Raw genomic sequence first — 26,865 nt, forward strand, 5'->3', positions numbered from 1 at the left:
AATTTTGATTACCGGAATTGATAACTTGAATGAATTTCGTCGGTCATCGACCGGCTTTTCGGATACAATTACGGGGTGAGTATACGATGTTGTATACAAGTAATACCGCCCGCATGGTTGATCCCGGTCCCAGAAGATACGCAGCTTAATTCTCGGTAATATAGATTCGGATCCCATCGAATGTTTATTGCTGCATTTGGATGTAAGAACAAGTCTATCACGGGCGGGCTGGAAAGTGTGGACCGGTAGTTGATTTGTTTTTTCGACGGCTGGGCAATAGTTTGAGTATTGGGACGCTCAGAATCTGTAAGATATGTGGCAGAAAAACTGTGCTGAAGCTAGGATTTATGATACTGGCTCTAGGTGAGATGAATTCGGGGCGGAGAGGCTTCCCCTTACTCGGCTACCGCGAGCAACGCGCGTGGCATGTGGCCAGCATCTTCGACTCTGCCTTGGACAAGACTCATAATTGTGTGGCCTGCTGACCGAGCTCTTTGATTTGGATCCATTTTAATATTGGCTGCGTAAGCTGTCTTCGCTGTTTCTGGTGGTAATTGGATGCTATCGAGTGGTTGCTCGGTTCTACCCGGGATCTTCATATAATTCGCCTCGAGCCATTTGTACATACATGGTTAGCCTGATGATTCAACGATGCCAGACGGTCCATGGAGGAAGAGAGCTGATTTCGACTATGAATAGCAAAATATCGCTTCGTTACAAAGCCTTGCGATACAACGGGGCCAGACGAGGGTCCAGAAGTCGAGGTGTGCATCTTGAGATGTAGAGGATGTTGCTGTCAAAGTCGATATGGGTGGGAGACAAAAACGCACTAGCCATTAGTGATTCCCTATGCTTTTTCTTAGCATGGCAGTGCCTCACTGGAAATTAGAGGCTCGGTGAGAGGCCAAGGGACGGATTATGATCGCCTTCGTGGAGCTTAGCTTCTGCCTCCGCCAACCAATCACCCACCCCGCTAAGTGACCTCATCGCGACTCTCCCCATCCTCCACATCTTGAACCCTGCAACATCAAGATGCCGTCGCAATTGGACGCGCTCCCACCTGAAATTCTCTTCAACATACTCTCCTTCACCGAACCCACCTACGACCCAACGCTCATATCCTATTCACTCAACGCTCTCGCAGGAACAAACAAACATCTCAACTCTGTCGTCGAAGAGTACGCGCGCGGTCTGCTGAAGCAACATGCCAACATTACGCCTCGAAAGTCTTCCAAGATATTTACATGTCGGAGAAAGTGGCTGGCGGAGATCTGTCAATTCTGCAAGAAGCTCAGCAAAAGAACGGCAATTCTATACCCCTCATTGACCTGCTGTCGCGCATGCGACAGAGAGCATTTCCCGAAGATGGTTTGTGTCCACTTCCTTTCAGGTCTTGCGACAAGTGCAAAACTCGTAGATAGTAGGTACTAATAGCCCTCTCAGACGATGACAAATGCCACCCAAGACTACAACCTCTCTAAGCTCGACCTCTTTACACCCAACGCCCTCCACCCGCGCCTCCCTCGCCTTGCAACCGGTGCATACAAAGTCATGGGCGGCAATGCGGTTATGGTGGCAGAGGCCGACGTCCTTGCGCGGCGCGACCACGTCTACAAGCTTCTCGGCGAAAAAGCTCAGGATGCAAGCTACATGCGCAAGCGGCCTGCAACGCATAACCGCATCACTCAGCATTTGGGAATCGTATGGAACTGTACAAATGGTAGTTGGGGGAAGGGGTCTGGACCATCGTCGACGCTGCCGAAAAGCATGAGAACAGAGGAGGACAGGAAGGAGTACGTGAAGAAGGCGCTGCAGAAGGAGTGGGCTGCTATGAATGTGAATAAATATGGGTTTCCGCAGGATCCTCCTATTGAATTTGATTGAAGGCATCAAGTCATTGCATTGTATACGGCGTTTATTTTGGGCGTGTACTCAATGCAGGCGCTTTGGGCTTGCAATGACTACCGGATGATACCCAGCATTTCATTTCATTCTGGTCTCCGCTTGGAATTCTCTCGAATTCGAATCAGTACATGGATAATCGATTTCAATCATGAATCCTTCGCTGGCCCCCTTCCAATCCAGAACCTGAAACTACGGAAAGGACCCACACGCTTGTCCGTGTTGTTATACTGATAATTTGGCCCCAAAGTCAGCTGATTTGTGCAGAAGTACAGCCACCCGTCCAAGATCGCCATGGAATCTGCATGTTGAATCATCGCATTACGAGCTAGTGTCCTTACGACATAGTCTTGTGCGGGAATTAGACCAGAACCACCAGGTGCGTTGCCGTTGACCGTTCTGTTGACTTGGGATTCTAGCGTGTCGACGTAGTAGATGGCGTTCTGTTCACTCGCTGCTATATACACGCGGCCTAGGTCGTCTGCGGAGAAGCCAGCTTGCTCGGATCCGCACTGGCCTGGGTTCTGCACCGCTGCAAGAATCTCGGCATCGGATTTTGTGGTGTTGACGAGCACTTCCTGTGATATGTAGTAAAAGCGACGTGATGCGAGGACGCCCCAGTACAGGTTGCCGGATGCTGTAACTGTCGTTAGTAACAGGGAAGGAGGATGACTCGATCTGAGTCTCACTTACCCAGGGCTATGCCATCTGCAGCAGTAGTCATATGGCCCTTCTTCGTACCGTTCCAGGTATAAATAAGCTCACCGGCGTAAGAACCTACATATTTCTCATCTGCTCGCACAACACTGGTGTTGAACAATCTGCGTGATGTACTGCCATCCTCGAGATCTACCACCAGGAGCGAACTGTTGGTGCTTGCATCTGGAATGAAGGCATAGCCTCCTTTCCCGCCAAGTGTCGTGTTGACTCTCATGTCATTCAAATTGGTTCTATGTGCTAGCAGTTCTTGCGGGATTGTGTAGGTACGAAGATGCTCAGCTGTCGTCTCGTTGAAACTCATAATCTTCGCACCACCATAGGTAGCGTCGATTTCTGGCGCTGTGTAGTAGGGAATCCCGCTATCCACAACCCAGAGTCGGCCTAGGTCGTCGCGGACGATGTTCTGCACGTTGATGAAGCATGTGCTCGGGTCTTGGCCAGCGGCACAGTTTTGAATGGTAGCATTTGGCCAGGGTTGCTCGTCATTGAAGGATGTACAGATGACTACGTTGTGAGGTGTTTGGCCAGCGTTGCGGGGATATGTGAGGTAGATGTTATGGTTCAAGTCGATGGCTAAGCCCGTTGGGGGTTTCTGACTCTCGTGCACTGTTTCTAATGATGGCTCGACGATAGGGAAGTCTTGGGGGTACGCCCCATGCCCAGTAGCCGGTAAGCCAGCGGTCGAAGTCTCAAAGTACTCGGTTGCTGACGAGGATGCAACGAGAAGGATAGCACCTAGTATGAGCTGCCGCATGATCTTCAGATTGGGAGATAGGTCTTGGGTAAAAGAGACGGATCAGCGATGTTGCGAACAGAAGACCACCAGAAAAGATGAGTGTCTACGGGTAAGTTGTTAATGACTGAAGTGATTGGAGACAGCAGGTTTAGTTCAAAGACTTGTGAGGGGACAACAAGGCAATATAGAAGATCCATGACGCCCAGCATAGCGTCATGTTGTACTAAACATGGATCCGTACATGTCTGTCGGTAACCCCTCCTTGAGGAAACGAGGACTAGTCGAGGACTTCAAGAATACTGATAGGAACGGGCGCAAACAACTACAAAACCAGACAGACTGCGTACACGGAGAAGCGCACATGATAAGACCCTGAGAGGACTGAGTGCAAACTCGGGCCCGAGGCTAGGAAGCTGCTCTCCATCGTTGAGGATTACCAGGACAATCGAGTATGTCCCGCTTGCTGCCGGCCTGATGTAGATCGTCTCGTTGGGTAATGACGATTTAGCGCAGCGGGAAAGCACGAGCCGACGCGACTCCCGAAACGCGTCTGCTGGGGAAAGCACGACCAGCCCTACCTCAACACTCATGAACCGCCTTTCACGACACACTTACAGCTATGCGTAGCTCCCATGTCCACCTACGCATTGCAGACGAAAACAATGCTGCAATCTGTCTCTAACACACCTATACAACTCTTGGGACTGTCCGCCAAACGCGACGAATCGAAATCACAACTGCCGTCGAAGCGAAAGAGAGATACCATATGTGGGTTGGGAGCTTTTAATAAACCCTTCACCATTAGGCCATACCCCGACTCGCCGTATGACAAGCCTGCGACTTTCAAACCGGTACGCGTAATCGGACGCTCGCAGCTGCCTCTTACATTCCTCGACACGTCCTCGGACGAGAATTTCGCCACCAACTCCCTCTTCTCCGCCCGTATCGACATACTAGAGCACAATGAAGATTTGCAAGAGCAGGAAAACGAAGTTCCAAAGGTGCTCATAGCACGATATGAATCGAAGCGGACGCTGTATGCCATAGAACGGGTACAGGCTCGGACATACAGTATATGCAGACTGGCGATTTGGGTCAAGGAGAAAGATGTTGCGGAGCTATGGGACCCCTCGAACTTGACAACATTGATTCTACCTCCAACTCTCCAAAAAGCTGAAGCAGATGTAGTTGCAGCTGGGGAATGGTGGCAATACGCTGTTGTGCAAATACCATCTGCAGGGCGACCGGCAAACCGTGCTAAGATGGCAATGATGCGGCCAAAGCAGGACCCCAAAGCGGCCGCAGATTCACAAGTGCTAGACAGTCTGGGACCACAAGAGGTTATGGATCTAAACGCAGAGCCATCGACGGATTTGCCATCGCCACAGGAGCAACTTGCATCGCTGCTTCAACAGTACCTAGACGCAGTGTACATGTCAAAAACATCTCTGGCCTACTTTGCAAAAGGCCCCATCACCCGCATACGCAATGCCTTCACATCACCCGAGGAGGGTGCGCCATCGACCTATGAATTAGTAACTTTCCTGAGATCGATGCTTCTGAGTCCCAAGGCTAGCGAGAAGAAGTACTACGAGAAACTGCCGGCTGTTATCAAGGCAATACCGCCAGGAAGCTTTTCCGACGATGAGCCAACTGCAGCGGCTGGCAAAGCAAAGAAATCGAAGAAGAAAGTGAAGCTTAGCCGAGAGGGAGTGTACCCTATAGAGGAGCCTATAATCAAGAAATGGTGGATGTCAGAGCTGCCGAATGGTGATAGCATGGGTGCAGAGTCGATGGACCAGCGCATCAAAAGGCGAATCGGAGAACTACGAGTTCGCGAAACACTTGCCCAAATGATTCTTATGCTCGAAATTGTGGCGCTTGAAGCACTATCTACACATAAGCCGCCCCCGGAAGAACGACCTGTCGCAGACGCTACGCAAGTTCAAGATGAGTCGCAGACGCAACCCAAGAAGCGGAAACGGAAACTTGACGATATCAGTCTACAACTCGATCTGCTGTTGGACAAACTGTGCATCTGGCATGCCACCGAGGAATTCGGAATCTTGGATTTTGACTCAAAGCCGTCAAAACAAAACGGTTATTCTGATGGCTTTGGCAAGAACGGGGCAAGCGACAGACTGCACAGCTTCTGTGTTGAAGTCATCATACCCTTCTACATGAATCGGCTCCCGGAGCAGGCCCTCATGGTTAACAAGAAACTCGGCGGTCCATCGCATACTTCGCCACCAAAGCGGAAGGCCATGAAGCCACCAACTGCCTCGCGCAAGTCGGGAGAACCGAAGGAGCCTGAGGCAAAGAAGTCACGACGATCGTTGGGAAGAGTAGCCACAGATACTACGGGAAAAACCGTCGAGCGAGTAACACCATCTCTGAGTCGATCTGCAACCGACTCTGCGCTTTTGAACGGTGTGAAACGAGAGGGGAGTGAAGTACCCCTCTCAGCCATACCATTCCACCGCAGCCCATCTAAGGGTGCTAGGCAATCCATGTCGCAGATGAGACATCTGCAGGGCCGTCAAATTGATTTTACGCGGCCCTCAGCTGCAGCTTCTGCGAAGATGAAGCAAAAGCAGCGTGTCGAGGAAGACCTGCAAGAGGCTATCCTGGCTTTGAAAAAGCCAAACCGAGGACTGGCTGCTGGAGGCTACATCGCTGATGTTGAAAAACGCACTCTTGGTTTGACTAGCAAGTCGAGGAAGCCTGCCAACCCCGTACGAAAGACTATCAAAGATGTTCAAGTCTCTGCAACCCCTAGAGTTGGCCGAAGAACAAAGGACATGATCGAACAAACACCTAGCCACGACCGCCACCACAATCCGTTCCTTCGACTTCCAAATGTCGAAGCGCCTCCTTCAAGCAACTTCTGCATCCCTTCCTCAGCCACTCGTCCACCATCTTCCATTGTACCGGCAACGGTCCAGCGTAGCGCAACGGCCCGCAGCCTAGCGCATTCTAAAATCGCCGAGACACCTTCCAAGGCGCCGAACACCAAATCCTTTTCCTCAGGGGCGGTTCGTAGGACGATCTTCGCAACCCCATCGAAAGTCGGTGCTTCCCCTCCAGATGGTAATCATTCCGTGCCATCACATGTGTTCGAAACACCTGCCAAGATCATGGGCAATTCGCCGCCCACGAAAGTTGATTTTACGCATCCCGCTGGTATGGCAACACCTACGAAATATGTACCTGTCTCAGCCAGTGTGACTGAACCGGCTGGCTGCTCCAACCCCGCCAAGGACGATGGAGGATCATCGATCTACGACGCCTTGGGTTGGAATGACGATGATGCCGAATTTTTATAGTTCCTTGCCCTTTTTGTTCATTTATTGCATTAGCGAGCGTGGAATGGGTCTTGCATTTGACGAAGCATTGGGCGGCGTAAGTAGCGTTCCAAAGTTGCACATGTTTGTACGGTCGCAAGAACTGTGGATACGATGGCCATTCATGGGTGTAAATTACCCAAACCAGTAAACAGGGCCCAATCAAGAAATTAGCATGAAATGCACAGATGTCTCGGCTCGATTTGACAGCTCTCAACTACCGTTCATGGTATAGCATGCAAACCATGCTGCCCTAAGGTGATGAGATTGGGAGTCGGCGTGGCGATCTCTCGACTACCAAGGCGCGATTATAGATCGTAAATAATCGGCCAGCCTTATTAGCAACTGCGGTACGTGATTGCTGCCCATTTCGCCCTTTCAGTTGCGAAGGCTTATGCAAAGAAGTTGAAGTTGAGTATTGCAAAGCGTACCTGTCGCGTCGCGTCGCACGCGTGGAATCGGTGCCGTCTCAAGCATATTAATCCTGCGCTCAACGAACAGGGATTCATGTGGTCGGCATTGCGGATATGAGCCAGCGTCCCTTGCAGCAAGGGAATTAGATGCGGGAGAGGGTGTTGGAGTGTCGAATCACAGATGGAGGCCATGGGCGGCGCGATACAATTTCCCGGCGTGGATCAGCCTCTGCCATTAGCTTATGCCCCTAATAAACCGCCCATCACAAGGCGGCACAGGTCAGTGCAGCTGTCTGCCCCAAGCAGGAGTTAGTTATGAAAATCAAAGATATGCGCCCGATGTCTCTTACTCACTCCTCCAAGTCCTGTCTTACCTGTCCTGACCCTCATTTGCGACCGAGGACTTGCGCGCAGAGACATTTGTTTCAAACATCAGCATCCCGAGCATGCTCAGCATCTCGGCCAAGCTAAGATAGCTTAGCCAACCTCGTAACCATGGCCGCAGTCGCAATGTCCCGTGCCGTTCCCTATGGCCCCCGTTCACCTACGCTGAGCGATGCGGGCATGATTCTTCCCCATGAAACCAGATTCGAGCGCAGTGTCTCGCCGCCACCATATATCGAACGGCCGCCTTCACCACCAGTCCTCTACGCTGACTCGAGTCACATCAAACCAAGTTCCGCACCCCAGAGCCGACGCCGCGCCTCGCAACACAACAAGTCTACGCCGCTCTCATCGCGTTCCTCGCGCTCCACGCTGCGCGCCATGGCCAGCCCCGAGGCAGTTGCTAAAGGAGCGACTGTCCGCGACGATGCCCTGGCGTCTTCGCCAACCATCCACAATGCCCTCAGTAGCCACCTCTCGAGCAATTGGAACGACCAGCGCAGACTCAGCACCGCGTCGAGCTCAGTGCTCAGCGAGGATTTCGAAAACTGGCCTGGGTTCGACAGTCACCAAACATACAACGATGGCGGCGTGGACCTGGAGAAGAAGGGCAAGCGTGATCACTTCCCGGACGACTCGGACATTGGGGACGACGACGACATGGGGAACGAATCATGGCAGAATGAGCGGAATAGCGGTAGCGACGAGGATGACGGCCCATACTCTTCAGCAGCTCTCAGCAGACGAGCGGAGATCATCCTCGCTAATGCTAAGAAGCGACTCAATGTATGTGTAACCTTGAAGTGCAAGGCGATTGGACGAGTGCTGACGAAGACAGGTCATGGAAGGAAACCTCAGAGGTGCACGAGAATCGCTGGTTGTCTCGCCGACGTTGGGCGTACCCAACAACTCATCCGACTTGTCACAACATATATCAGCAGCGCGAGAACGAGACAGGCGATTGTACGCTGGAATTGGGCCGATACCCCCGCGCATTTACTCCTATCGACCGTCCCCACTTTCTCCGAGCAGCAGTTCAGGCCACCTGCGAGGTGTGAGCGAGACATCTGTGCCGATACCCTTTACACCCTCATACATATCGAGAAACGCGACGACGAACAAGCGAGCCTCGAGCGCAATAGGTCACACGACTGGCCCTTGGTCACATGAGGGATACGGGCAGGGCCGCTTCCCCATCAAAGAGTCGCGAAGTGTCGAAGTACTACGAGATCCCCGAAATACCTGGGGCACTGCTGAACGAGAGAGCGTTGTGAGGTCGACTTCACGAAGTTCAAGGTCTCCACCTGCACTGGAGACTTTGCCAGAAGACGAGGCCGGGTCTGAACTGCGTCGGTCTGCTTCTGCAGCGAGTGGCCTCCGCGACCAGATGAACGATCTGAAGGGAAGGATATCAAGCTTGAAGCTGAAGGCGCAAGAGGACCATCTTCGACGTCGCAGCATCCAAAGCCTTCGCACACCTAGTCCATTCACGTCTGCCGAAACCTGGTACTCTGGGACGAACGCCCATCAATCTGGAGGTTCTCCCGTCACAGCAAACGCGGGTTTGGGTATCAAGATAGGCTCCCCCACACGGACAGCCATGTACGAGGACGACTACAATCAGACATCCTCACCCAGGACTACAACTTCCCAGAAGGAGGGCGAGAAGTTGGTAACCTACAATGATGAGTCGGAGACACTGCCGAAGGACGATGACGCCGAGGAAACGGATGAAGGCGACTTCGTGTCTGTGAATGGCGATGACTTGGAACCTGGCGCCGACAGCGTCTATGAGGACGCAGTATACGAAATGCCTGCTACGGAGCGTCACGAAGACCGTGTAGATGCCTTCGACTATGAGAACTTTTTTCTACACAGTGCTATGGGAACGTACAGCTTGGAGGGCCGCAGATCTAGCACAAGTTCCGGCAGCTCTACTGCCACTACGCGACCGGTGACGGCTGTTCAGACCAGCGAAGAGTTGAGCAGCACAGAGAAAAGAATCTCGTATCATCAACGGACTTCAAGCGTCGACTCGGTGTCGACGGTGGCCACATTCGCTACGGCTGCAGAAGAGCAGTCGGACGATGAAGAGGAAAACGAGCAAATGGATCAATTCTCCCAACAGATACTCTCCTCGCAACACCCAATCACATCACGTCCTGGATTGCCGAATGGCCTCGCGTCACTACGCTCTGATTCTGCGATCAACATGAGGCGCGGCAACGGCTCATCGCCCACTCAGACGTCGATATCCCGCGGCTCCTCTTCTCCCGCAGACTTTGCTGGTGGACTTCAGACGTCGAAGATCTTCTCCATTCTGACCGAAGCTTCGCGAGATGAGCCGCGTCTGGCATTGAGTGAAGAAGAGACGCAGCTCATCTACGGGCTTGCGGCCAGCTTCCAGCAAGTGTGCGCCAATCTGCAGAATACATACGGCGAGGCGTACGAGCGCAAAGCCTGGCGGCGACGCCTTGACGAGGCGCGAAGAGTTCTCAGCGGCGAAGAGCTCGATGATGACCAGTCTTTCTAATGTCCAGTCCACTCCTTTCAGTCTCTTTTGTTCTTAAGCTTGGTAATGTCTACTTGCTCTACTGCGTTTTAGCGCTTTGCTTCGTTCTATTCAGACGGCCCATACTTGCCATTACCTATATGATTATAATCTCCTTGACAACATTGGTATCGATTCTGTCTATCTTTTCGTCATTTTGTATCTTGCCTTGGGCAAAGTTTCTTGTCTCTGTTTTTGGGAGTTTCATGGTTATAGACTTGTTGCTACATGTATTGATACCCGGAGGTGGAGTAGCAGTGGAGTTGTGGCTCCGGTGTGTGTGGACTCGTTTGGCGTTTGGTTCCATGTACTCGAGCTCTAGAACTCTCGTATATGTATATAGGTAGCTGTCACTGACGTAGGGTCGTCTCCCAACCCAACGCCAGGCAATTGAAAATAGTACCCAGCACGCTGTCCATTGGGTTGAATTGTCTTCTAGAGCCATGGGCTAGAATTTGGAAGAAGCGAAGAGAGTCCCCAGGCGGTCGAACCCATGATGTCTACGAAACTATGGCTCCATGGCTGGTTGACATGCTGTTGACAGCCCCACTGTACAGCGTCATCTCCACGACCTAGGCACTGCAGACCTCAAACTGCTATGCGTTGTCCATGTACCATAGTGTCGACGAAGAGCGAAAGCGGCAGCTCTCATGTCGGTTCACTACTTTGTGCAGGTTGCCGCGCTCTGCGATTGGCCTCTGGGGCGGTGCGATTGGGCAACCTGAGCGATTGAAGACTGGCGGTGAAGTAACGAGGCGCGCAGTGGGCCAATTGCGGAGAGCAAGAGTGGGTACGTAGAGGTTAGCTGTCCGTGTTGGCAACGTAGGTCGCAGGAGTGACTAGGCAAAGAAGAGCGGGTTCCGGGAGTGCTATGCTTGCTCCCTGCACCGGGCAGAACTAACTGTAAGGCATGGTGGCATGGCATGGCACAACACTGGCAGCTCCTCCACCACCAGGGCTCACTCATATGCAAAGTCCCATGTGCATGTGCACCCGCGGACCTAAGCCTAAAATTTTCTCCAGCCGATATACCATCTCTCTCTTGCCCGCTATCGCGCAATAATCGTTCTTTTTTCCCTGCAGAAGCATCTGATCTTGCTTGCCATCTCACCACGCACCACTCACCTCTCTCACTCTGGACCGACCCCTACTTGGCTAGATTCGCCTCCTCCACCCCCTCCCCCCAGCAGCACCGGCTGTTTATTATACCCCTCGAACGAAACACCCCTCAATTTTGGAGATTCCGCCTGCTGGTCCGGGCGCGTGTGTAACGAGGTGGATGATTGCTACGAATCGCACGCTTCAACAGGGCTTGGGTGCGCGCAAGGAGGAGAGGCTATTCGACGAGCCGATAACGATTGGCGTTGCGGGAGCTCATCCACACCCATACCCATACCCATACCCATACCCATACACACCCACACAGGCTGAGCAGCAGCAGAGGCTTGTGACCACTCGCGACGCCTGCTCCCCTTCTTGGGCCCCCTCTGCCTCATTGCCTCTCTCTCTCTGCCACTCGCTGACCCGCAAACCTGCATCTTCCTGCATTGATCTGATCTGTACCTGCGACCAGGACAGTGTTTCGCCCAATCCGCTAATTCGACTTTCCCTTGCGCCCTACCTTGGACTGTAAACAGAGCTGTTGTTGCATCGCCAGACTTGCTGGTCGACGAGCTCTTGTTATTTGCCCTTCTTGTACCACCAATCCTGCTGCTGCTGCTGCACGCTTCTTCGAGTCCCTGCAGCACAAGAACGAACGGTTCACATCCACAATAGCGCACCCAGATCCTCCACCACAACACCAGCCGCCCTCGCAATCGCATCGCATCGCATTCGCCTCTTGCCGCTCATTCCTTTGCGGTTTCGCACGAGCGCTCATGTGCCCACCTCTGCCCGGCTCCTTCTGTTTGCGCGTCTCCAAATACTCGCACAATGTCCCCCGCCAGCTCTCCTCGCGCTACCGCAGACGCACCATCTGCGAGACCAAGGACCCGGCCGCCCTCGAGGACTGCATCAGCTGAAAGTGCCATCACTGCAAAGAGCGAGGAAATGCACTCTATGCGTGCGCGTGCGTGGGAAGCAGCCACTTGCACCTCGGCAACTACACCTGCATGCGAGTCTGAGATTGGCGAGCCGATCGCTGAGTTGATGGAGGATATATTTCACGCGCTGCAGCCGCTGCAACGCCGGGGCACTGGAACAAAGAAACCCAGTAGGAGCGCTTTCTCGGTATGACGACACAGCTTTGTTTGATCATTTTCTACCTCGTTTTGGACTGCAAATACCCCACAGTTTCCAAATCTCCATGCGATCAAGTCACCACGCTTGTACATTGTTTTGCTTTATTGGAGCTCAATATCTGACCAGCACTAGTTTCCTGTTCGCTCTCCAGAGTTCTGTAATTCACAAACTTGGAGCTATGGAACGCCACCGCCTTCCTACGATGAATCTATCGCAGACCTACCTCCTGACTATACCTCGACTGATGCGCTGGCCAATTTGCAGTCACCTGAATATACTCCATTCTCTTCTCTTAACGCCTCTCTATGTTCAGAAGTCCCAAACTGCCTGCGAATAAGTAGCAATACGTCACCTACCTCTTCGCTCTTCTTCGACGAAAAATCTGTGTATGCAGACATTGACTTCGGCTACTGCGAGACTGGAATAAAGTCCCATGCGAAGAAAAAGACCAAAGCTGCTGCTAAGAAGGCACCAGCCGCGGGAGCTGACGATGGAGAGAAGAAGAAAGAGGAAGAGCCTGCTGCCAATGGTGATAATAGTGGGGGTGATCCTCCCGCGGACGGTGGGGCAGGAGGTGGCGATGGCGGAGATGGAGGTGGAGGTGGCGGGGACAAGGGTGGTGATGATTGGGATACGTGGGGTACAGGTACAGGTAAGAAGGACAAGAAGAAAACCAAAAAGGAGAAGGAGGAAGAGGAGCGTTTGAAGAAAGAGGAGGAAGAGCGGGTCAAGAAGGAAGAAGAAGAGCGGCTGGCAAAGGAGGCAGAAGAGGAAGCTGAGCGCAAGAAGAAGGAAGAGGAAGATGCGGCCGCTGCCGTAGCAGCAGCAGCGGCTACAAGTCCCTCCGCTGACCTAAGTTGGGCCAATTCTGCCACAAATAATGACGAGTGGGCGTCCTTAGGAGTTGCCCCCGTCAAGAAGAAGAAGGGGAAAAAGGGGAAGGTTCGCAATCTCGGCTACTTGATTACACGTTGCAGCGCGCTAACTTCACCATAGACGGCCGAACCCGCGCCTCCACCTCCTCCTGATCCACCTGCAGTAGAGGTAGCAACATCATTTGACGATATAAACCTTGACGACGGGGTACCGAAAATTGATATGAATTTCGGTGATACTGGTGATAAAGGAACGGCAAAATCTGCATTTGGGCTTCCTTCATTAAGCAATTGGACTTCAGGCTGGGGTTCATCGCTTGACGGCTCAAAAGATCCCAATGCTGGCGGTGATAATCCCTGGGATTCTGCAGATAAGAAAAAGAAGGATTCGTCTGGATTTGACTTCGACTTTGATGCTGCGTTCAAAGGCACAACGGAAGCTGCTCCGGCAACTGAAGAGAAACAACCCGAAGATGACGGCTGGGGCATCGGCGTTGGAACAACCAAGACCAAGAAGAAGGGAAAGAAAGGCGCCCTAATCGAGGACTCGGTTCCGGACGCACCAGCCCCGGCCCTTGAGCCTGAGAAGAAAGAGGATGATTTAAACGCCTTCACCTTTGGAGGTGCCAAAGACAAGAAGAAAAAGAAGAAGGGGGCCGTGGTCGAGGAAGTTCCCCCGCCTCCACCGCCAGAACCGGAACCGGAACCGGAACCAGTAGTCGAGCCTGAACCCGTACCAGAACCGGAACCTGTAAAAGAAGAAGATCCTTGGGGTGGTTGGGCGGCGGGTGCATCAACGGTTAAGAAAGGAAAGAAAGGCAAAAAAGGGGCGAAAGAGGAACCCAAGATTGAGGAACCTCCTCCGCCTCCTCCTGAACCAGAACCTGTACCAGAACCAGAACCTGTGCCCGAGCCCGAGCCCGAGCCGCCAAAGGAGGAAGTCCCGGCTGTTGACCCGTTTGCTGGACTTAGCAAGGCGCAGAAAAAGAAACTTGAGAAGAAGATGAAAGACGACGCAAAGCTGAAGGAGCAAGAGGATGCGAAGCGCCAGAAAGAAGACGAGGAGGCGGCCGAGCTTAAGAGGCAAGAGGAGGAAGACGCGGAACGAATCCGATTAGAAGAGGAGGAAGCAGAGAAGAAGCGATTAGAAGAAGAAGCCGCTGCTGCAGAAGCAGAGAAGCCTAAGAAGAAAGAGGACGACATTTGGGCCGATTTCGCTGCCCCAACTACTACAAAGAAGAAGAAAAAGAAAGGCGCCAAAGACGAACCAAAGGTCGAAGAGCTTCCACCACCTCCTCCACCTCCACCTCCTGAGCCAGAAGTCGTGCCTGAGCCAGAACCTACGCCACCTGCTGAAGAGAAGCCAGCTGAAGGTTGGGATGACTGGGGCACAACTGCGCCTGTCATAAAGAAAGGCAAAAAAGGTAAAAAAGGCGCCGCGGCTGCAATCGTTCCTCCCAAGGAAGAGCCCGTCGTCGAACCCCCTCCACCGGCCGAGCCTGAACCAGAACCAGAACCAGAACCAGAACCAGAACCAGAACCGGAACCCGAGCCGGAGCCGGAGCCGGAACCTGTCGTGGCTAAGAAAGAAAGCACAGATTGGGGGATTAGTTCAATCTGGGGAGGTTCAAAGAAGAAAAAGAAGGGTAAAACCGTTGAGCCAGAGCCAGAACCGGTACCCGAGCCAATCATCGAGGATCCAGCCGTTGTTCAAGAGCCTGTTGCTGTCGAGGAGCCTAAGGAAGAAGAGGAAGACGATTGGGGTGCGCCATCTTGGAGTAAGAAGAAGAACAAGGATCCGAAGAAGGATGCTCCCATTGAAGTCATCGAAGACACTACAACGCCCGTTCAGAAGCCAGATGAGGATGATCCATGGGGCAGCGCAGCATTCAACATTGGCAAGAAAGGGAAAAAGGGGAAAAAGGGTGCCGTCGTACCCAATGCACATGCGCCTTCGGGAGATTTAGAGGCGGAGTTTCCGTCACCCAAGGAGATCGAAGCGCCCCCGCCCGTCGAAGAGGAGAAGAAAGAAGAGGATGACATTTGGGGCTTTGCTGCTACTTCCTCCAAGAAAAAGAAGAAGAAGGGCGAAACTGCCGACGATACCCTTAGCAAGACAGTGTCCAGGGACTCCGCGTCGAAGTCAGCCAATGACACTTTTGAAGACCTCATTTCGCTTGATGATCCACCTCCAGCGGAGGTAGTACCTGTGGAGGAAAAGAAAGACAAAAAGGACAAGAAGGAAAAGGAGTCCGCGAAGTCAAGCATGTGGGGCGCATTTGGTGGTTCATCTTCCAAAACTGCCAAGAAAGAGACTTCTTCTGAGAAGAAGGTTCGTGAGAAACGCGAAAAGAAGGAAAGAGAGGAGCAAGAGCGTTTGGAGAAAGAGGCTGCCGAGAAGGAAGAAGAGGAGCGTCTCGCCCGTGAAGCTGAAGAGGCTGAAGCAGCTGAGAAAGCTCGCATCGAAGCTGAAGAAGCCGAGGCAGCTCGAATTGCTGAAGAAGAGGCTGAAGCAGCTCGAATCGCTGCCGAAGAGGAAGAGAAGAAGAAAAAGAAAGAAGAGGAGGAAGCGTCAAAGAGCTCTGGGTGGGGCGCTAGCATCTGGGGCACAAAGTTGAAGAAGACGGAGACTACGAAAGACAGGAGAGCCCGCGAGAAGCGAGAACAAGAAGAAAAGGACCGCCTCGAGCGCGAAGAGAAGGAACGTGTTGAGCGCGAAGAAAACGAACGTTTTGAACGGGAAGAGCAGGAACGACTTGAACGCGAAGAGACGGAACGGCTCGAGGCAGAAGAAACAGCGCGTGTTGCTGCAGAGGAACAAGAGCGGATTGATCGCGAGGCGGCAGAAGCTGCAGAGGCGGCCGAGAAGGCTCGAGTTGAAGCTGAGGAAGCTGCAAAGGCAAAGGCCGAGGAGAGCTCTGGATGGGGTATATTTGGCTCATCGAAGAAGAAGGAAACCTCAAAGCAGAAGCGCGAGCGTGAGGCCAAGGAAAAGAAGGCGCGTGAAGAGGCGGAGAGACTAGAACAGGAAGCCAAAGATGCCGCCGAGGCCGCCGAGAAGGCACAGAAAGACGCTGAAGAAGCTGAATTTGCACGGATTGCTGCAGAGCAAGATCTCATTCTCGAGCCCGTCGTCGAGCCCGTCTCGAAGGATAAGAAAAAGAAAAAGAAGAGGGGTGTTGTCGAGGAACTTCCCCTCCCGCCTCCCCCTCCGCCTGCGGACCCTATGAACGACGACGACCTGTTCGATCTGGTCAAGGACGTGCCTGCGGATGAACTGCTCGCCGAACTTGGAATGGTGAATAACACTAAGCCTGAGGAAGTAGTAGTAGAAGAAGAAGAGGCAGAGGCAGAGGCAGAGGCAGAGGCAGAGGCAGCAGCGGCTAGCGGCTGGGGAAGCGCTTGGGGTATATCACTTCGCAAAACGAAAAAGGTAGAACCAAAGGTGGAGGAGCCTGTGATCGCTGAGTCAGCGCCAGAGGAGCCAGTTCTCGAGGAGCCCCCGAACGATCCAGAACCTCCGATTGCTGACGACCCTCCGCCCAAGGCAACCAAGTCCTCCAAAAAGTCAAAGTCCGGCTTAGTTTCCGAACGCTCAAGTAAACTGAAGAGCAAGAAGGATAGATATGTTGAGCCCGAACCAGAGCCCGAGCCAGAGCCTGTTGTAGAAGAGCCTGCACCTGAACCTGAACCTGAACCTGAACCTGAACTGGACCCTGAGCCTGAGCCTGAACCCCCTGCGGTTGAGATCATCGAACCGACTCCTAAGAAGTCTTCTAAGAAGGAGAAGAAATCCAAGAAGTCAAAATTCGAGACGGATACTCCACTTGTGATCCCTGCGCCCGATCCTGCACCTGTGGAGGTTCTCACGAGAAGATCGCCTGTGCCAGGCGGTTTCCCGATGGACGACGATATGGACCTGATTGACGTGGGCAGCCCGCCGCCGCCACCGCCACCGCCAGAGCCTGTAGAGCCCGAGCCCGAGCCTGTTGTCGTTGTAACTGACAAAAAGGGGAAAAAGCTTAAGAAGAGCAGCAAATCAAGAACTGTACCTATTTTCGAAGCACCACCTCCACCGCCTCCCCCGCCACCACCGGAGCCTGAGCCTGAGCCTGAAGCTATCGCTGAGGATGCACCCGCAGATGGTGACCTACTAGACTTTGACGATGCCGCCCCCATGGAGGTTGACGATGCTCCAGCCAAACTTCCTACTCCGCCGCCTGAAGTGAAGGCAGACTCCCCGAAGAAGGAACGTGTGAAAGTTGCCCGCAGTGGAGCGGCTGGATCATGGGGCTTTTGGGGAGGTGGTGCTGCTGCGACTCGGCAGAAGCCCAGAACAAAGTCTGGCGGTGAAGATGGAGCAAGTAGTGCGGCTGCTGCTGTAAAACCCAGTATAGTCCGCTCGAAGTCGGTGCGCACTACATCAACAAGAGACAACGATGCCAAGTCACGCTCGTCAGGATCTGACAAGCTTTCAGGAGCAAAGGCACCATCCATGTCACACTCCAAGCCAAGACGCACTTCGACTGGGCTGGGCTCGCTCTTTGGAGTTGCGCCTCCCCCGCCATCTCGTTCCAAGTCCAAGCGAACTTCTGGGACAGTTAGAACCATGTCTCGTCGGGCGTCCATCGATCACGATGCTGCAATGATGTCGCCACCACAGACAGATACTGACGTCAAGGTATCAGCGAAAGCTGCAAAGGTCATGGGTATGAAGAGTGCTTCGCGCCGCGCCAGTACTAGGGACAAGGGTAAAGCTAGAGGTAAGAACTTCCCACTAAACAATACCGGCGCATCATTGGCTGGTGAACGCGTAAGCAAACGGCACGGAACTAACCGACTGGCAGTTGTCCCCGACCCGTATCCCATCCAGGATGACCTCGAGCTGCTGGACGATGAATCTCCGACACCAACGCCCAGACCAGAGCCGTCGCGTCGCAAGTCAAAGCGCGACTCGGTGCAGCCCGTCGAGATCCTGACCGCGCCGCCTAGCGCCGACGATCCGGTTGTTGTTGACCCCTTGGAGGTGGACCCGGCCCCAGCTGAGGCTGAACGCCCCCGCCGCGAGCGCGAGCGTGAACGAGAACGAGAACGACCCCGTCGTGAGCGTGGCAACTCTGATGCCATGGGTACTCTTGCTGGTGTTGCAGGTACCGCTGCTGCCGTAAGCGGCTTCAAGAATATGTTTGGTCTGGGTCGCAAGAAGAACGCGCCGGAAGAGCGCCACAAGACTGCTTATGAGACAGAGGACGAGCGCAGACGTCGCAAGCGATCCACGACGCGCGGTGGAGCGACCGAAGACGAGGCAAAGCGACTGCGACACGAGCGCCGCAGTGTTCGTCATCCGCGCGTGCCCGATGAGGCCGACTTCATGGTCTCTGGCGCAAATGGCGGCGTGAACGGCGGCAGCGACCACGACCCCGAGCGCGAAGCACGACGAGCTGAGCGCAGGGCTCGGCGCGACGCAGACAAGGGCTCTCGACGGGCAGAGCTCGAGGACGTCGAAGCAAAGGCTGAGCGTCGCCGTGAGCGTGAGCGCGGCAACGAGCGCAACATCCTCGCGGAGAAGAAGGCCCGCCAGATGGCCGAACTGGAGCGTCGCAATCAGCAGGCTGAGGAGGAACTACGTCGTATGGCAGAGAAGGACGAGCGGCGAAAGGCACGCACCGAGCGCAAGCCAACCGAAGACAAAGACCGCGAGCACCGTTCCTCGCGCCGCAAAGAAAAGGAACACGAATCTGCTCGACCTCACACCGAGCGCCGTCGCTCGCACATAGACGATGACGCAGAACGCCGTCGCCGCCACGAAGAGCGCCGTGCTGCTAGACGCAACTCAGAGTACCCTGCGCCCTCAAACGGCGAGCCCATCACCGACTACTTTGACGAGCGCAACGGCGGTGCCCCGCGCTCCAAACATCGCAGTTCGCGCGCCGCACGGGAAGAAGAGAACCAGCCGTACATCAACAAAGGCCCCGACAAGACCTCATCGTGGGTTGAATCTCTGTCCAATGAACCACCGCTACCCCCGCCCATCTCTGAAACTGTCCTTGATCCTCCCCCAGGCGCGCACGATGATGATGACCCCGAAGATGAGGTGACGGCCTCCCAGGATGAGGATATCCGTCTTCGTATCGCAGGGCGCAGAGGCGCCAAACGGGACAAGGAGCGCGGTGAAAGGGGCGGCAAGGAACGAGATCGATCCCGCGGTGCAGACAGGGATCGCAAGAGCCATCGTCGACAAAGCCACTACGAGAGCACGAGGGGTGGTGGTGACGAAGAAAGGGACAGGAAGAGAGAAAGCAAGAGGAAGAGCCATGTCCCATCGGCGGCGTATGAGGAGCCGCCGGTTCGGACATGGGACGGCAGACCGGCGCTGGACAATGGAGGGGGCGGTGCTGGAAAGAGGGGCAGTTGGTTTAAGAAGATCGCAGGGTTTTGAGTTGCTACGACATTTGACGTTGTTCGGATTTTGATGATGCATTGCGCGGCGTTATTGTTTTTCGACGATTCGACGTTCGATATCCCATTCTCCTACCAAAGCAGCATTGTTAGCACGGGATCTCTTTGTAATATCCTTGGATTTTCACGTCTGCGTTATTTTGTGCCTGATTTGGGGGGGTTACGCTCGATACGATACTGTTTGGCTTCTCTACTACTATATTTGAGCGTGCTTTTTGTCTTGTAATATTCTTGTTGTTGCTGTTGTCGTTGTTGTCGTCTTTGTTTACGTTTGGATACATGTGGGATGAAGTTTGTTGGAATATCATCGTGAGATTAGATACCCCTCCTTGGTTCTATACAAAGAAGTTGCACGCAAAACTGCTGCTCATAGCTTCCCCCCCCCCTTCCCTTCCATTGTTATGACGTTCGTTGTGGCGAGGTTGGGCATTGCGCCGTTTGGGCATTGCTTCGTGTGCAGATGCGGTTGGACGGTTCATATGAGGACTGCAGATCACTTCTGCAAGTCTTTCCTTTGACAACTGTCCACGTCGAGACGGACCCCAGAAGATATTGTTCGAGTAACAAGTTGTTGAACGCATAGAGGTATTATCAGACATTGCCTAACCCAACCATGACGCGCCTGTCGCCGTACCCATGCTAGTATCCGAGGAAGCTATATCCTTATTCGTGATTATGTTCTGGCCGCATTCTCTATCATGACTTGTAACAGCCGCATCTACTACAGCTGCACGGCCGCTCCTTCTTCCCCTGCCTGCACATCCATCTCCTCGTCTTCATCATCTTCCTCCAGCTCCTCGTCCTCGTCTTCAAACCCCGTTTCCATCTTCAACGTCTTCAGCCTGTCTTTCATTTGGTCCCTTTGATCTGCCTGCCATCTCGACAATGCTGCCGCAGCATGGACTTTGAATCCAAACACGCGCGGCTCGTATCGACGTTGTGTTTTCGGTGGTAACATTGCAGGGTAGACTTGGAAAAGGATGTTGTGAAAGGAAGTGCCAAAATACGCGCCATCAATCACGGCGTGTCGCGACGACTTGGGGTTGTACAGGTCTTCGCAGCGTGCGCAGTAGAGTTTGACGGGTGAAGTGTTGGGTACGTCGGACTGGCCCATGGGGAGCAGAGGTTGTGATTCGCACATTACGCGCGGGCATTTGCCAAAGTCGGACTTCTTGAACTTCTCGAGCTGGTGGGAATACATTAGTCTTTGAGCCTTCGACACAGCTAACATGTTCCAACGTACCATTTTTGCCAAACCCCTAGTTGTGACAATATATCTCGCGTGTACTAGTCCATACAAGTGTCGCGCCGACTTCTCAATCTGTTCCCGCATATCATCGTCGCAGTCGAAGTCGAAGACATCCGTTACAAGGTCGAGCGCGTATTGGTAGTACTGGACTTCGGTGTTCAGGCCCGTGAGGTTGAAGCGGTCGGTCAGGTATTCTTCGTCGATCTCGCAGAAGTACTCATTTCCTCGTGATGATATGAACTACTACAAGGTCAGCATATTGCTCCAGCACCCAACCATTCATGGCTACACTTCGAGTTTCCAGGTTAGTTGTGTGATTGAGAAACCAAGGCCAATCTAGAGACATGAGGACGGATGCAGGGGACCAAGGCCTTGTGAAGAAGAGGTCAGGCAATGCGTGGAAATGGCGGCATTTGATAACTGCGAAGAAGCCTTGGAGAACACACGTCGGGCTAAGGCACGATTAGGACCAAACTCCAGTTGGATGAAAGGCAAGACGTACCAGGCAATCATGGACCTCGTCCTACCCCCGTTGCTTTTTGTCACCACCATGGTAAACTTCAAGGTAGGAACCAATGATATAGGAAATGTAGGGTGATGTTATGGAAAGTCAAGTACCTACCCAATCCCGCCAGTAGCTTGTGTAGTCGCTATCTGTTTCGCTATTGAAGTCGTCCATGTTGCGCCTACTCCTAGAGGTATATGTCGAGAGCACGAGACGTGGTTGGGGTTGTGCAGGCTATTGCCACCAAGGTGGTGGGGTGAAGCGGTGAGGCGCAAACACGGTTCCAGGCGCGGCTGCGGAGTGAAATGCGCACTGGTGGGATGGCTGCGGGCGGTTGCATCCATGCCCACTTTCAGGTTTATCCGATCCGGATGCGCTTACCGCTTCGGGCGGCCTCACGTATCATCTTTGAATACTTGTAGTGCTTCAGCGACACCGTTCGCCGTTCAAGTAAGGCATTGGAGTTGGTGCACGGATAATAGTTACATTGAGTTATTCATTAATACTCCATCTAGTCGGAGCATCGTCACAAAGCGTCTATTCTCGCTCTGATAAGCTAGAACAGGGGCGCATCTCTTCCATGATACTTTGACCCCATGATAGAGACATCCACAATAACTAACTAAGCAATACATCATCCTCGTAATATCATTAGACTTGGATAGAGACCAAAGAACCACCAGCGTGTACCTTGAACAACCGCACCCCTGTCATCTCTTAACCCGCAATGCGCCTTGCTAAAAGCAGCTAGACCATCTTACCCCAGCTTCGCTTTTACCATCGGTCGCTCCCGAGGCCCGGTTGCTGTCGGCTTTACCTCACAAACCTACCTCGCCGTCACAGTACTTGATTATGTTCCTTTCGCGTGCGAAAATTGTCTGCAAATTCCACCCACCATGAAATCTTTCGCGTGTAGAGAGGTCCCGCGACTACTGTCCAGGTCAAACATTGCCCAACGCGGGTCAATTGCAACTTCGAGGAATGCAAACACACCGGGATATAGGTGGAAGCAAGAACAGAGACGAGGGCTCTGTGAGACGAGGAGGTTACTAGTCGTGAAGCCCTACCTACTGGCAGATATTGGAGAGGGTAAGTGTTCGAGCCTGGGTTTAGTATGTCAGACTAACTTTGTGCAAGGTATCACCGAATGCCAGGTCATTCAATGGTTCGTGAAGCCCGGAGCGCGCGTCGAGCAATTCGACCCTATTTGCGAGGTACAATCAGACAAGGCATCAGTTGAGGTACGTGTAGAGGCACATACAAAGGCGCAAAAGGCTAATCCCGCGGCAGATCACTTCACGGTTCGATGGCGTTATCAAGAAGTTGTACTACGAGCCGGACGATATGGCCAAGGTTGGGAAAGTATGAACAATTTTAGCGAGCACGAAGTACTCGGGTTAACTTTTGCAGCCTCTAGTCGACATCGACATCCAGAGCGAAATCTCCTCGGCTGACGAGGCCTTGCTTAGCGGAGGTTCAGGCAAACAAACAGAGCAAGATACATCGAACCAGTCACAACCACAAGAGCAGGTGTTGGAGGTCGGAAGGAATGACACGAAAGCCGCCATTGGAGGTGCACCGACATCAGACCAATCCGTAGCTTTGCCTCGCGAACCAGCTCAAGAGGATTCGGAACCAAAACGGCAGCCAGGAAAACACGCTTTGCTAGCCACGCCTGCTGTGCGACACATGATTAAGGAACACAAACTCAAAATAGAAGAAATAGAAGGCACAGGAAAAGAAGGCCGAGTGTTGAAAGACGATGTGCAACGACACATTGAAACAGCAAAGCAGTCCACCAACATCCTCCCAACAGCCACCGCACCGGCATTCAGCCCTAGCCAGCAACAAGTCGAGGACCAAGTCAAGTCCTTGACTCCAATTCAATCCGGCATGTTCAAGCAAATGACGAAATCCCTCTCAATACCGCACTTCCTCTACACAGACGTCGTAGACTTCAGCGCCCTGGCCTCCCTTCGCAAAAAGTACAACGCCGGCCGTGAGAAGCCAGACCGCATTACACCACTCCCCATCATCGTCAAGGCCGTCTCGCTAACCCTGCAACGATTCCCGCTACTAAACGCACACCTGGATACCACCACCAACCCCGACAAGCCCCAGATCATACTAAAGGGGAGCCACAATATCGGCATAGCAGTCGACTCTCCCTCTGGCCTCCTCGTCCCCGTAATAAAGTCCGTACAGAACCACAGCATCGCCTCTCTCGCGGAGGAAATTCAACGTCTCAGTGGCCTCGCCCGGGCTGGCAAACTAACTTCCGCCGATCTCACCGGCGCCACATTCACAGTCAGTAACATCGGAAGTATAGGCGGTCTAGCCGTAGCACCTGTTATCGTAGGACCGCAAGTGGGCATATTAGGCATTGGTAGGGCGAGAGTTGTACCGGCGTTTGGGGAGAATGGGGAGTTGGTGAGGAGGGAGGAGTGTGTGTTTAGTTGGAGCGCAGATCATCGGGTCGTGGATGGGGCGTATGCGGCAAGGGCGGCGGACGAGGTTAGGAAAAGTATTGAGGGTGTGGAAACGATGTTGGTGCGGATGAGGTGAAGCTGTAGAAGGGTAGAAGATCCATTATAGATGAGCATCTAAAAAGCATTCAAGTTTAACCTTCCACATGCTGCAAAATTTGAGTGACATCCAAAAATTTATCTAACAGTCTGATGTCGAAGGTATGTTCTTCAATCAGCATGCCTTCTGGGGGGCGTTTGATGTCCCCTTATGGATGTGATGGATTGCTATTTTCCAGTCAAACTCAAGGTGAGACCGAACGATCATTATGATTGACTAGGGTAATTCGTCCACATCAGGTTCCAACTTCTCCCTCTCACTCCACCTCCTTAGCCTAGCCTGCACGCTGTAGTACCTGCTCAAGGCTGTTCTTGCTGTTCGTGTACGTTTTCTCTAGGTAGTCCTCCTTCTTATCGAGATTTGACATCTCTTTGGTCAACGCCTCGCCCTCCTCTTTCAGCCTCTTCTGCACGTCTGGAATGGGTGTGCAAACAAACCTGACATAGAAGATCAGATTTTAGATACATCATTTAGGAATGCAGCCGTCATGTAATAATTGATGTTGCTTCTACGGCCTGGGGTGCTCCTGGTCACGCGGGGGAGTAGATTAGGATGAGTTACTCACATCTTTCCCACGCCTTCGTATACTTTCGTGTCGGTAGGCAGTGAGGTGACCTCGGATGCGGTCAACTGCAGCATCCGACTCTCACGTGTTCGCGCCGCTTTTTGCTGTCGAACGACGACTAGCTGTTGCTCTGCGAAGGCCTTTTTCTGGCTGATTTCTTGCAGAACCTAAGCCTGTCAGTATTACTGCCTAGCAAGATAGAATAGACGGCTTCAAACCTTCTGCAAGGCTTCGTTTGGCATCGACATGGTGAAGGTCGATATTCGAATGCGGTATCGTGTGATGACTACTTGGTGGAGGCAGATGTCCAAGGCTCAAGCTTTCTCGGTTCGGCAGTCGCGATATCCCTGTTCAACATGTGATTGGCCGGCGAATTCAGGACGAATAAGAGCATGTTCTTTTGCTGTTCGCGATGACATTATTCGCGTTTGCGATACTAAACGATCAAGATATGCTGAGGTTTCTCCTTATGGGGTTTTCACATGTTGGCTGTCCTGCGTTCGTTGTTGCTTAGTGGCCATCGCTGACACGCTTTGCTACGATCTCCCTGCCGCAAAGTCCGGGCATGGGTCCAAGTTTCGCGCTCCTACTTTTTGATTTTGGTTTCGTCATTCCTTCTACAACATCAGCTTTTTCGATTCAATTTCCGCTGCGATGGCCGCGTTATTTTCTGGACTACCCTCGATACCGTATCCGCCAGAGCAGGAAGGATGGTGGTCTCCAATCACCTCAACGCTAGATTGGTGCGAGGAGGTCAGTCTACAGTTTGCATTTTCAGTCCTGTGTAGAGGCATTTTGTACCTAGGAGCGGATCTGGATGGAACTGCTTTGACCGGATTTGTGTTCACTGTTCTGCACTTGCAGAAGACCCTGAGGCCCATCAGACCAGGCACTACTACGGATTACCGAATCTATCGCTCGAAAAGCACAACTAGTATATTTCTGAGGCACCAAGCTGACATTCATGTAGAACTACGTTGTGACACAATACGTTGCAGAGATCATAAACACCTTGACAAACCTTCTATTTGTCTATTTGGCTGTCAAAGGCATTCGCAATTGTCTGAAGCACGACCATGACACGGTTTTCCTGGTTGCTTTTATTGGCTATCTACTTGTCGGCACTGGAAGCTTTCTCTTCCATGCGACATTGACATGTACGTTTTTCGGCTGATTTGAAGGCCGGACTCCCGAGAGCTCACGTCGCATAGATCCTATGCAGCTAGTGGATGAGTTGTCGATGATCTACACGACATGCCTGATGAACTTTGCAACCTTCTCATATGGCAAATCTAGACGATACTCTACGATACTGGCTGTAGCTTTGGTATCACTCGCCTTGTTTATTACGCTGTATTATCATTATCTTCAGGACCCGACGTTCCATCAGAATGCGTACGCTATCTTGACGGCAATCGTGCTCTTCCGCGCAATGTACGTCATGGAAGTAAACATTCGGCCAAAGTTTCGCTCCAAGGCGAGAGAGAGGGCGAATCCGCGTCCAAATGGTGGTGTCAAAGCAGTGCAGGAAAGTGAGGATCTGAGGGACCAGGAGATTCTACGCACCATGTGGATGATGATTACCTTCGGCCTGAGTATTTTTCTCGGAGGCTTCGCAGTCTGGGGTCTAGACAATGAGCACTGCTCTACATTGCGAAGATGGCGGAGAGACATGGGGATGCCTTGGGGCTTTGTGCTTGAGGGACATGGTTGGTGGTCAGTATATTCTCCGCGTGGAACGACTAGAAAGCTAACAACTGCAGGCATCTCATGACGGGGACTGGAGCGTATTTCTACATTGTCTGGGGCGTCTGGCTTCGGCACTGTTTGAACTACAAGCAGGATGAATACGAACTGTTGTGGCCAAACTTCTGGACCATGCCCGAGGTCGTGAAGCGGGGAGGCTCTTCAGCCAACGGACACACGAGCAGCTCCAGGAAGAAAGAGCTGTAGGCTACAAGTATGAAGGTAAGGCAAATGTCACACGATTGCGTCAATTTAGAAGCATTAGACTATGGGGGTTACACTGCAAGGCTGGTGTTTTGTTGTGTTGAGCAGCTGTAGGTGGAGACGGTCGGCTGCGGGCCGTGGTTGGGATGGGAAGAACTCCTGAACCGCAGCCCGTCTAGGCGATGCAAATGCACACATCGCTACCACGATATTTGAGCACATTTTGTGACTATGAAGGAATGACAAATCCCACCCGGTTCCAATAGCTGATTCTCCTCACGACTCCACCCTATTGTCGCGGTCCGTATGCTGGTGCCTGTGGCGCGTTGTTTACAACTAGCGTTAGCGCGGCACGGGCCTACCCACACTTTTAACTCACCGCCGC

At 52.8% G+C, this 26,865-nt stretch overlaps 9 protein-coding genes across 9 annotated transcripts; 6 read left to right on the forward strand and 3 right to left on the reverse strand.

The window, feature by feature from the left end:
- Positions 1 to 1,032: 1,032 nt before the first annotated feature.
- K460DRAFT_410363 (uncharacterized protein) lies at positions 1,033 to 1,884 on the forward strand (the record flags this gene model as incomplete). The annotated part of the gene is made up of 2 exons (XM_040937367.1): positions 1,033 to 1,368; positions 1,444 to 1,884. 2 exons carry the CDS (start codon positions 1,033 to 1,035, stop codon positions 1,882 to 1,884), a joined length of 777 nt encoding a protein of 258 aa, XP_040783533.1.
- Positions 1,873 to 3,638, reverse strand: K460DRAFT_389481 (uncharacterized protein). Its single transcript, XM_040935741.1, has 2 exons — positions 2,596 to 3,638; positions 1,873 to 2,539 (listed from the first exon to the last, which is right to left on the reverse strand). Exons 1-2 carry the CDS (start codon positions 3,374 to 3,376, stop codon positions 2,052 to 2,054), a joined length of 1,269 nt encoding a protein of 422 aa, XP_040783534.1. The 5' UTR covers positions 3,377 to 3,638; the 3' UTR covers positions 1,873 to 2,051.
- Positions 3,639 to 3,990: 352 nt separating this feature from the next.
- K460DRAFT_295513 (uncharacterized protein) lies at positions 3,991 to 6,684 on the forward strand (the record flags this gene model as incomplete). Its single annotated transcript, XM_040929566.1, has 1 exon — positions 3,991 to 6,684. One exon carries the CDS (start codon positions 3,991 to 3,993, stop codon positions 6,682 to 6,684), a length of 2,694 nt encoding a protein of 897 aa, XP_040783535.1.
- Positions 6,685 to 7,610: 926 nt separating this feature from the next.
- K460DRAFT_295962 (uncharacterized protein) lies at positions 7,611 to 10,032 on the forward strand (the record flags this gene model as incomplete). The annotated part of the gene is made up of 2 exons (XM_040929597.1): positions 7,611 to 8,285; positions 8,338 to 10,032. 2 exons carry the CDS (start codon positions 7,611 to 7,613, stop codon positions 10,030 to 10,032), a joined length of 2,370 nt encoding a protein of 789 aa, XP_040783536.1.
- A 1,511-nt stretch (positions 10,033 to 11,543) lies between these two features.
- On the forward strand, positions 11,544 to 20,011 carry K460DRAFT_370954 (uncharacterized protein). The gene is made up of 4 exons (XM_040934253.1): positions 11,544 to 12,279; positions 12,424 to 13,233; positions 13,288 to 17,929; positions 18,014 to 20,011. Exons 1-4 carry the CDS (start codon positions 11,983 to 11,985, stop codon positions 19,603 to 19,605), a joined length of 7,341 nt encoding a protein of 2,446 aa, XP_040783537.1. The 5' UTR covers positions 11,544 to 11,982; the 3' UTR covers positions 19,606 to 20,011.
- Positions 20,012 to 20,091: 80 nt separating this feature from the next.
- On the reverse strand, positions 20,092 to 21,685 carry K460DRAFT_347473 (casein kinase II subunit beta). The gene is made up of 3 exons (XM_040931349.1): positions 21,497 to 21,685; positions 20,869 to 21,114; positions 20,092 to 20,811 (listed from the first exon to the last, which is right to left on the reverse strand). Exons 1-3 carry the CDS (start codon positions 21,551 to 21,553, stop codon positions 20,347 to 20,349), a joined length of 768 nt encoding a protein of 255 aa, XP_040783538.1. The 5' UTR covers positions 21,554 to 21,685; the 3' UTR covers positions 20,092 to 20,346.
- Positions 21,686 to 22,198: 513 nt separating this feature from the next.
- K460DRAFT_321676 (uncharacterized protein) lies at positions 22,199 to 23,984 on the forward strand. Its single transcript, XM_040930489.1, has 4 exons — positions 22,199 to 22,468; positions 22,517 to 22,620; positions 22,670 to 22,741; positions 22,790 to 23,984. Exons 1-4 carry the CDS (start codon positions 22,276 to 22,278, stop codon positions 23,942 to 23,944), a joined length of 1,524 nt encoding a protein of 507 aa, XP_040783539.1. The 5' UTR covers positions 22,199 to 22,275; the 3' UTR covers positions 23,945 to 23,984.
- Positions 23,985 to 24,095: 111 nt separating this feature from the next.
- K460DRAFT_347478 (Prefoldin) lies at positions 24,096 to 24,772 on the reverse strand (the record flags this gene model as incomplete). The annotated part of the gene is made up of 3 exons (XM_040931350.1): positions 24,096 to 24,402; positions 24,531 to 24,697; positions 24,749 to 24,772. 3 exons carry the CDS (start codon positions 24,770 to 24,772, stop codon positions 24,240 to 24,242), a joined length of 354 nt encoding a protein of 117 aa, XP_040783540.1. The 3' UTR covers positions 24,096 to 24,239.
- Positions 24,773 to 24,967: 195 nt separating this feature from the next.
- On the forward strand, positions 24,968 to 26,737 carry K460DRAFT_420812 (alkaline ceramidase-like protein). The gene is made up of 4 exons (XM_040938102.1): positions 24,968 to 25,283; positions 25,501 to 25,687; positions 25,742 to 26,246; positions 26,294 to 26,737. The coding sequence occupies exons 1-4, from the start codon at positions 25,185 to 25,187 to the stop codon at positions 26,481 to 26,483; spliced, it is 981 nt and encodes a 326-aa protein (XP_040783541.1). The 5' UTR covers positions 24,968 to 25,184; the 3' UTR covers positions 26,484 to 26,737.
- The last annotated feature ends 128 nt before the right edge of the window (positions 26,738 to 26,865 follow it).

Source organism: Cucurbitaria berberidis (assembly GCF_010015615.1).
Source record: "Cucurbitaria berberidis CBS 394.84 unplaced genomic scaffold K460scaffold_6, whole genome shotgun sequence".
Classification (NCBI taxonomy): Eukaryota; Fungi; Ascomycota; class Dothideomycetes; order Pleosporales; family Cucurbitariaceae; genus Cucurbitaria; species Cucurbitaria berberidis.

Coding starts and splice junctions, on each gene's coding strand:
- K460DRAFT_389481 (XM_040935741.1), bottom strand. CDS start 3,376: ATGCGGCAGCTCATACTAGGTGCTATCCTTCTCGTTGCATCCTCGTCA. Junction 2,540..2,595: donor TGCAGATGGCATAGCCCTGG/GTAAGTGAGACT, acceptor CGACAGTTACAG/CATCCGGCAACCTGTACTGG.
- K460DRAFT_370954 (XM_040934253.1), top strand. CDS start 11,983: ATGTCCCCCGCCAGCTCTCCTCGCGCTACCGCAGACGCACCATCTGCG. Junction 13,234..13,287: donor AGAAGGGGAAAAAGGGGAAG/GTTCGCAATCTC, acceptor ACTTCACCATAG/ACGGCCGAACCCGCGCCTCC. Junction 17,930..18,013: donor GGACAAGGGTAAAGCTAGAG/GTAAGAACTTCC, acceptor ACCGACTGGCAG/TTGTCCCCGACCCGTATCCC.
- K460DRAFT_347473 (XM_040931349.1), bottom strand. CDS start 21,553: ATGGACGACTTCAATAGCGAAACAGATAGCGACTACACAAGCTACTGG. Junction 21,115..21,496: donor CAAGCTACTGGCGGGATTGG/GTAGGTACTTGA, acceptor ACCTTGTAGTAG/TTCATATCATCACGAGGAAA. Junction 20,812..20,868: donor CTAGGGGTTTGGCAAAAATG/GTACGTTGGAAC, acceptor TATTCCCACCAG/CTCGAGAAGTTCAAGAAGTC.
- K460DRAFT_321676 (XM_040930489.1), top strand. CDS start 22,276: ATGAAATCTTTCGCGTGTAGAGAGGTCCCGCGACTACTGTCCAGGTCA. Junction 22,469..22,516: donor ACTGGCAGATATTGGAGAGG/GTAAGTGTTCGA, acceptor ACTTTGTGCAAG/GTATCACCGAATGCCAGGTC. Junction 22,621..22,669: donor CAGACAAGGCATCAGTTGAG/GTACGTGTAGAG, acceptor ATCCCGCGGCAG/ATCACTTCACGGTTCGATGG.
- K460DRAFT_420812 (XM_040938102.1), top strand. CDS start 25,185: ATGGCCGCGTTATTTTCTGGACTACCCTCGATACCGTATCCGCCAGAG. Junction 25,284..25,500: donor CGCTAGATTGGTGCGAGGAG/GTCAGTCTACAG, acceptor ACATTCATGTAG/AACTACGTTGTGACACAATA. Junction 25,688..25,741: donor CTTCCATGCGACATTGACAT/GTACGTTTTTCG, acceptor CACGTCGCATAG/ATCCTATGCAGCTAGTGGAT.